This window comes from Limulus polyphemus, unplaced genomic scaffold, assembly GCF_000517525.1.
Source record: "Limulus polyphemus unplaced genomic scaffold, Limulus_polyphemus-2.1.2 Scaffold4, whole genome shotgun sequence".
NCBI lineage: Eukaryota > Metazoa > Arthropoda > Merostomata > Xiphosura > Limulidae > Limulus > Limulus polyphemus.
The window spans coordinates 2198139-2207372 of NW_013665614.1; the positions used below are offsets into that span (position 1 = coordinate 2198139).

The following is a 9234-nucleotide window of genomic DNA, read 5'->3' on the forward strand; positions in this document are numbered from 1 at the left end:
CTAGTAAATGCTAGGGCATTCACGAAGGAACAAGCTATTTCTAGAAACGTGGCGTGACACTAATCATGTGACCTCGCTGATGCAACAGGGTCTTATTTAGTACGCTTGTAATTTCATTTTTATGAATAGATTTTGTGCAAAGGCTTTTCTTTTTTATGTTTTAACTATAGAGGACTATTCTGATACACACTAATGTGTTTTTCATGTGGCATTATGTATGTAAATTCTAGTTTCTCTTTCACTCTTGGGCAGGTCAATGGATAGTGGTCAGCTGCTTGAGGGTTGTAGGGTTACTAATGTTACAACCATTATTAAAAGGGGGATTATAAGAGTTGTCTTGGAAATTATACTTCAGTTGGCCTTACTTTTGTAAGGACAAAATCTAGTCTGTTAATATCATTTAGTGAAATATAGATACCTTAAAAGAAAGCCAAAATGGATACTAAAGAGAAATATTGTCTTACTAATTTAACCTTTCCAAGGATGTTACTTGAACAATCGAAAAGGTGTGGACCTGGTGTACTTATATTTTTAAAAAGCTTTTGATAATATTCCACACAGAAGATTAGCTAAATAATCACAGTGGTATGGGCTGAAGAAATACTATTTTGAGGATTGTAGGGTGTTTGGATTTGAGAACGTAAAAGTTCTTATTCATAGTGTCCGTCACACTGTAATCTTGTTACTAATTAAACACTTCAGGGTCAGTGCTTGGGCCCATACTATTTCTTATTTACATTGAGTAATGTTTATTGATGGGGGTATAACTGGTAAAGTTTGCTGAGGAAATTAAATTCATAGATATTTCTAGTTGTACTGAGGATGTTGGGGTACTGTAGAATAACTTGGGTAAATAGTATATTGGACAACTATTTGGAAAGTGATTTTCAAATACAGTAAGTGCAGGTAATGTAATTGGGTTATCATAATTTGGATCACATGTTTAATACAGATGGGAACCCTCCCAAAACATGACTGAAGAATCTTTGTGTAGTGATGGATAAGTCACTTAAGCTATCAAAACAGTACTCTGTTGCTAGTGATAAAACTAATAGAATTTTAGGAGGTATTTATAAATATATTAATTACAATATTCAAGAAGAGAATCAATATTTTCCTGAAAAATAAATAACGGGTTTGAACATTTATTTTTCTCAAGGATGGATGTGCAAGGTTTGTTTATTTTGGATATTTTCACAAAGCTATAGAAGGGTTAGCTGCAATAGCCATCGTTAATTTTGAACTGATAGACCAGTGGGAAGGCAACTAGTCAAAACCATTCACTTCCAACACTTGGGCTATTCTAATTAAATAATGGGATTTAACACTCACTTTTATAATACACCCAAAGTGACAGTGGGGAGCACCAATTTGCAGCAATGGAGTTTGAAGTATGAACTTTCAGTTCCACAGACCAATGCATTAAATACTGGGCCATGCCCAGCCCAGGGCAGGCAAAAATAGCTTCGAAAGACCAAATAATCTCTTTAAACTTTACAATGTGTTATAAGGCTTGTGTGTCAGACACAAAAGGAAATAAAACTATTTCATATCTTTTAAGAATGAAATGTTAATTCGATTTTGAGATAATACATACTGGTTGCTCTCTGCTTTAGTTATAGATTGGAACACAGCAAAGGTTGCATGTCTGAGCAATGCTGAAAAGTTTAATTCTTTTTTGCACAAAAAGCAAAGATCAACTCAGTTTATGTATTATCACCAAGAAAATTAATTAAAAAACTTTTAAAATAATAAATTACAGTACAGTAAAGAAAATTTCAAACAATACAATCAAAAGTATTATTCAATTAACAGGTTCACAGACAAAGACAGACTATTAATTAAATTCCAGAGTTGAGCATCTCGAGCTATTTCTAATAAATTTGTATTTGTTTTCATTTACCAACAGATATTAAAGCTTTTCACCATACTTAGAAGATCATACATTGTAACACCATATAAGTAAAGATTTGTTGTTTATGAGTGTATTAAAATCAAAAAAATAATTTTTGAAATTCTTTCGTGAATTTATCAAGCAATGAGATTATATCTGAGTATTAACATTCCATTGGGCAGCCAAAATTAAACAGCTACGTGTATTTCTAAATGAAAAGTATTTTCCATTCCATTTAACACACACACACGTTTATATACAAATTATATAATTCATCTATCCTATCTGGCAATTTTTTTATATTAGTTGTTTATTTAAAATTTATATACATATATTTTATATTTGTGTTTGTATTTTTGCAAATATCTTTTCCCTATGGAAACAGAATGTGATGGATAAAAACTATCATAGTTCCACAAAGAACATATAAAGCATTCAATTATTAAAAGGAATATAGATTCTAACTCCTATGTTAAAACATTGAGCATAACTTAGTACAAAATAAACATCAGGGGATGGAATATTTTACAAAGTTGTGTTTGAAAAATTATTTATGTTACACATGGGTTGGTTAAAAAATCTATATAGGTCCAGATAAGGTAAAATATTGTATTCAATACTAATTATAGTTACTACTGAAAAACTACTATGGAATTATTTCAAAGCATACTTAGTATAAACGTTTTAACTTATTGTAAGGGTAAGAGGCTATTGCAATGTGAGCTTACAAATAAAAATTGCCGATTTTATTAAGAATATTTTCTTGTTTTAGTCATACTGTAACAAGTATAAAAGATAAAAGTCTGTAAAAATTCCACATTAATAATTTTCCCACAGATTTAAATAACAGAAATTCATTGTTATCGCTAAAGATGTTTTTGTGTATTGAATATTAAGAAACAAAACAATTATTATGGCTTCTGGAAATGTTTTTATTTACACAATATTAATTAAACTATGATGTAAACTTGTCTGACACTTCTCCAGCTTATGTTCTTTTTTGTCTTCGACTTTTTCCTTTTTTCCGTTTGAAATTCTTTTCCTCAGTTTTCTTTCGCCTATTATCCTTCTTCATTCGAGGATCTACCACCCTGAATTGACCTTTAACCCCAGCTGGTCTGTGAACTCTCTTGCCCATCCCTTTCTTAGCTACTACATAGGTAATTTCTTTTTCCTTCTTACCTTGAACTGCTTTCTTGTAGATTCTGAATAGAATTAAAATGAGAACAAGATATATCTTTTTAACAAGTATAAAAATAGCTAAAACAGAAGCAATAAATACAAGATTATTTGTTTTGCTGATAAAGTATTGCTACTGCTTACATGAAATTTATAAGAGAACTAATCTTTTACAATAGTTATGGTGTAATTTTATACATAATTAAACACTCGTATTCTTATTGATAATTTTTAAGTCTTACCAAAAAATAGTTACCTTAATCAACAGAATTTGTAATTTTTACTTTACTGAAAAAAAAGTCCTAAAAACAACAACTTTATGTTAAGAGTTCAAAACCACATGCTGATTGTCATTCTTATTGGTGAAGCATGGGTATCCATGTTAAAATTTAAATACACAAAACATAATATGTGCATCTTATGGTTTTGAAACTGAAATTTATGAATATTGAATATAAATATAAGAATGCATTATGTATAAACAAAATAAATTCAAATAATTTATTGGAGACTAAGTAGTATGCTAGCTTCTCATAAATGTTTAAGTCTAAAGCTATTTGTAACTAAAGTTCCAAATGTCAGACATGGCACAACTTCCATGAAACGTAGAGAGATATGAATAGCAAATTGTAAGCATCCTGTTTTTTGAAAAGTTATTGATGTGAAGAATGTAAATTATTACTGGTTTACAATAAATATGACTTACTCTTTGGTTAAGTAGTGTGGATTGAGAGTTCAAAGTACCATGCCATATTTATGACATATTTTCAATGTAAAAAAAAAGCCAAAAATTCAAAGTGTGTAAATATCAATGACAAAAAACAAAAGTTAATAGCTATCAATTGCATATAGTTGGTGCAATTTTAACAACATTTATATTAAGTTTAGTATACATTGTACCAGTTTTCATTTATTTAGTTTTAAGGTGAATCAAGTGTGCAGTTTCCTATAAGTTTTTAGCTTCATTAATCCATTTATGAAGCTGAAAAAGAAACCACCAAAATTCAGAACACTGGTAATGAGAAAGTTATGAAATAATATGTTAATCTTGTGTTTCATTACCTGATGAATCCCACATAAGAAACTAAGTAGAAAAGCTAAATGTCATAAACCAATATGCCTGAAAAGTTTAACATACAATGGTTTGGTTTGTCTGGAATTTCACGCAAAGCTACATGAGGGCTATCTACTTTAGCCATCCCTAATTTAGCAGTGATAGACTAAAGAGAAAGCAGCTTGTTAACACCACCCACTTAGGATACTCTTTTACCAAAAAAATAGTTGGATTGACCATCACATTATAACACTCCTATAGCTGAAACAGCAAGCATGTTTAGTGTGACAGGGATTCAAACCTACTACCTGCAAATTTCGAGTTGTGTGCCCTTACCACCAGGCCTAACCTATAATGATATTTGTGGCCATAACTTACCAATAAGCACTATAATGTTTTAATACCACATACTATATAATCAGAAAGTTTGACAAAAAGCTAGAAACTATTTATTCAGAATAAATGCATGTAAATACGTATGATTAGCAAGTTTTTACACAGATACATAAGCAAAGAATAAAAAAAATAGATAACTAATAGCATCAGTCAAATACAAATTAGAATAACAACAACAAAAGCTTACGACTTAATGTGCTGTACTTTCTCCTTGTCTGTCATGTCCGTAGAATCTGTAATATTTTCAGCCTTTTTTCTTGCTTTCTCCATACGTTTTAAAGCCTGAGAATGAATAGGAACAATTTATAAAAGACTAATAAAATACCGAGTAGAAAGTACACATTAAACATCAAAATGCATTTTTTTGAGGTTTGACTTTGCATTAAAATTTGGAATTGTAAAAAATACATAAAAAACACAATCACTTTAAAAATAATATATTAAATTGAAAGAAAACCACAGGGAAAAGCTAATTTACCTTCAAGAAAGAACTTACACGTTTGGTTTAAACTATTTCAAAATTATATTTGTTTTGCAAAAATAGTGAAAAGTAACTGAATCAATTGTAAAGAACAATAAAACTAACTGTAATCAAAAGTGGTTGAACTTTTAATATACTTTCTTCTCAGTGTTTTACTTTCCACCAAGTAAACACAGCTTAATATTTAAAGTTATATTAAATTGTTAAACAATTAGTAGACTGAAAGAAAATGAGTAAGTCCATTTAACAAATTGTACAAGTAAAATTACAGTGGATTATTGATAACATTTCAAACTCTAAAACAAGTACTTTCCTCAGCAACAGAACAATACTCTTTGCTAGCTACACAAAAACTACACAAAAAATTAATGACATTAAAGAAACATCCATTAGTGCCTAAATCCAACCTTACAGTAAAAAATAAACATGAACTTGTAGTGTTCATAAGGTCTTCCAAAATGAGCTTAAACATACTCATTTTATAGCATTTTTGGAGTTTAAGAAAAAACTTATAAAAATTAAATTACACTAACTTCCCTACAGAGTAGAAATTTCACTCTTTATGCATATGCTTACTAGTCTGCTGCAGATATAGTTTCTACTAAAAATTCCATTGAAAGCCCTTGAAGTATTGTAATGTTCTATCATCAAAAACACCCGAACATTGCTGAATGAGGAGCTGTATCCAGCCACCACGTGAACAGAGCTTAAATGTATCTAAATGTTTATGTGGGGAGATGAAGATATATTTTAAATAAGAATAGACAATGACCCTCATCACGGACATTGAATGAATACTTTTTTATAATCAATAATGATTAATTTCTATGATTTTTTTCCTTTCATTCGAAAATAAACAAATTATATACATTATTAAACTCACAGGCACACCTACTAAAGTGTTTTTATTTTGTTTCATTTAAATCTAAACATATTACAATAAGCTTGATCACTAAAACATAGTTCTTTTAAAATGAAAAAATTACTCAGTGATGTGATTTGTGCATACTCATTCAAAATATGGTTAACACATATATTTTTAGTTACCAGTGTAACTATACAGTGTAACACAAAGATTAAGAACAATGTAGTATAATAAAATGGAAAGCATATTATATATATTTAATTATCCTAACTTATTAAAACAAAGTCCTTACTTACTCTTTTCTTCTTTCTTGCCTTTGCTTCTGCTACTTTTTTGATTGGCCTGGCATTGATTTCCTTCAAACGTTCTTTGTACTGTGACACCATTTCCTGGTTCGGCAATATTAAAATACACATGTATTAGTACTTACAATAGCATAAGGTATGTTTATTAACAGATATAGGTTCATTATTAGCACATACTAGTTCTAGTCAGGAAGTAACAATTTAAAAAAAAAATTTGGATTGTCAATCCTCTCACTACGGGCTCGGTGGATTACACCACCCTCATGACCCAAAATTTACCATCAGTTTCTATACTATAAATTTTAATATATTTTGTATATCTTCAAGAAATTTGGTGAGCTTTCAGTTAACATTCCAAAAACTTTTGTACAAAAAAAAAAAAAATGTTTTTACTTAAGTATATTTTTACTCAGAATTTGTCCATGAATATATTATGAAGTTAGAGTGATTTTCATGATAAGATTAAAAATACCTGAAAATTTTCAAATTGATGATTGTTTAATATCTAAAATCACTTAAATAAATATCATATGTTTCTGTCAGTAAATCTTTATATTTTATCCATTATTTTCTCTATCCTAACTCTATACGCATTCAATCAATTTGACTAAACTTATAACCACCACAAAAAAAATCTAAATTACCCTTTTTCTTTCTATAATGACAGCAAATTGTAACAGAAAACCACAATTGGTTATCATAAATTGCTTTAAGCTCCTAACAGTGTACATCTGTTTATACTTACATTTTATTGTCCTTTGATCCATGCCTAACAAATATTCCTATCACATAAGTTGTAAAGGGGGTTAAATAAGCATTAACAATTATAATCACCAATTACTATTTATGAAAGTACAGAATCTGTTCCTAAGCACTTAAAAACTTGCCAATCCTAAAGCTAATCATTTTTACAACTTGATTATTAACAGGTTAAGTTTTGATACAGTTTAAAAACAAAACTAAGTACAAACCTAATATAAAAATAAAGGTCATTTTTAAACACACTGTCATGCACATTTCAAGGCTAATGGTTGCCTGCCTTGACTTTGGGCTTGCAAACTATAATTCTTCTCGCAAATATTTATGTCTGAATTGAATGAATTTTGCTAATAGGTATAAAAGTGAGACTATATAAATCAAAATTAACAGAATATTCATGTTTAAGTATGTACCACACATACAAAAGAATGAGGTTTTTGTAACATCTTTGGCTTAAAATATCTAATTTAAATTACTGCAAAAGATATTTTTTCATATAAATTTTGTAATTCACTCACAGCTGTAACAGGTATTGCTTTTTTATAATGAAGTTCTTCATCTTTCACAAACCAGTCTGGGAGATTTTCATCATTGAAAGTGTACCTTATTGTGAAATATAAAGCATGTTCTTATTGAATAATAAAATATACTGTATATATTATCATACTTACAAATAAAAGACACACATTTAAGGATCTTGTTTAATTAATTCAACAAAAATTTATTTAAATTTAAAGAAAATATTCTATACAAACTTGTTAAAAAAAGCTGTCATTATAAATACCCAAAATGGAAATAGTAAGCAGTTTAAAGCATAATAAACTTTGTGCTCTTCTTTAAGATTGCACAGTGATGGAAAAAATAGCAACACACAGTGTTGTTAATGAAATAATATTCCTGTGAAAAATATAGAAGAGTGAAGTATAAACATCAATGGCTGAGAAAATTTTAAGAATGATTATTTACTTTTACATATAAAAACTTGTCTGTATAATATCACAAAGAAGGTAAGACTATAATGACCATCCATACATGTTATAGCTTTCTTTTAATACCTAGAATGGTATAATCACATACTTTAAATTTTTAAAGTATGTAAACTTACAAGAAAAATCTAAATGTTAGACTATGATAGATCTGTACAATGTTTATAGTAACATACTCATTAGAGCAGTGAAACCTGCAGTATAAGTATATATTTTCAGACTTTTGTATCTAACTAAATGCTACTCTGTCAATAAAAGATAAATCATTAAACAAATTTAGAAATGTTGAATTCTTGATTACATTATTTTAATTTGCTTTATAATGACTTTTTTTTTCACAATACAGATGAAAATACAAAGTACAGAAACACTACACCTAAAACTTATTCTAAGCATAAATAACTAGTTATTGTTCAGTATGCTAGTGAAAATTGTTTAATGAAATACACATCACTTATACAGTTATCCAGTGTCAAGTTATTTAATAAAAGTTTAAATATTTAAATTTAAAATTTTTTTTCATTACAAGTTACAACTTTTACTGTAAGGAATAGTATTTTTTAAAACAGGGTACAATGTTTCAATCACTGGTGCGATCATTCTAAAGTACTCAGATTTTAATGGCAAAGAAGTTGTATGCATTTAAATTAACATTCAACAATGTGTTCAAATTAGAGAATTAATAGTGATTATTTATGTATATGCAAATCAGCTTGCATGAATTGACACAATATTTATTTATAGCTGAACAGAAAAAACAAACCAAAAGTGAGTAAATATGAACTCGAGGAATATGGTGTGTGAAAGATTTGCATAAGATAAGGAATGTCTGGGGAAATAACAAACTAAGACACATTGGGATGTGCTTAGGTATTTGTTAATTGTGGGATTGTTTGATTTTATTAATACGGCTTTTTCTGATGTTTCCTCTGTTAGTGTCAGTGTTTTAGTATAGTGACATGCTGTTCAGAAAAAATTTTGGTTGTTTTTGTTTGTATGTTCACGGACTTGGGAAAGGAGTTTTTTGGTGTTCTTTTAACCTGATGTTCAAATTATGTTCTGTTTCACATATGTAAAAGGCTTTTACATTATGTTTTGTAAATGTTTCCTTGTGGGGTGGGTTTGTTATATATATTTCTCTTAACGTGTGTGTTATTTTCATTCCAGGAGTGGAAATGAGTTTAATTGTTATGTTAAGGTTCTAGTTATGTGCTAGTCTTTCCAAATTTATTATAGAGGTATGCTAATATTTTCTACATATAGTGCATGCAATTATTTTGTGGAATGTCTTTTGAGCTTGTTTGTTAAAAGTGTC

General features: G+C 28.8%; 1 protein-coding gene across 1 annotated transcript in view; it reads right to left on the minus strand.

Annotated features, from left to right (window-relative positions):
• Positions 1-2805: 2805 nt before the first annotated feature.
• LOC106472449 (pre-rRNA processing protein FTSJ3-like) overlaps positions 2806-9234 on the minus strand; it is a 37678-nt gene continuing 31249 nt past the window's right edge. Inside the window, exons 16-19 of the mRNA XM_022401764.1 lie at positions 7452-7561; positions 6166-6258; positions 4711-4805; positions 2806-3099 (exon numbers count right to left, since the gene is read on the minus strand). Coding sequence (XP_022257472.1) covers positions 2883-3099; positions 4711-4805; positions 6166-6258; positions 7452-7561 — 515 coding nt within the window. The 3' untranslated portion in view covers positions 2806-2882. The remainder of the gene's footprint in view (positions 3100-4710; positions 4806-6165; positions 6259-7451; positions 7562-9234) is intronic.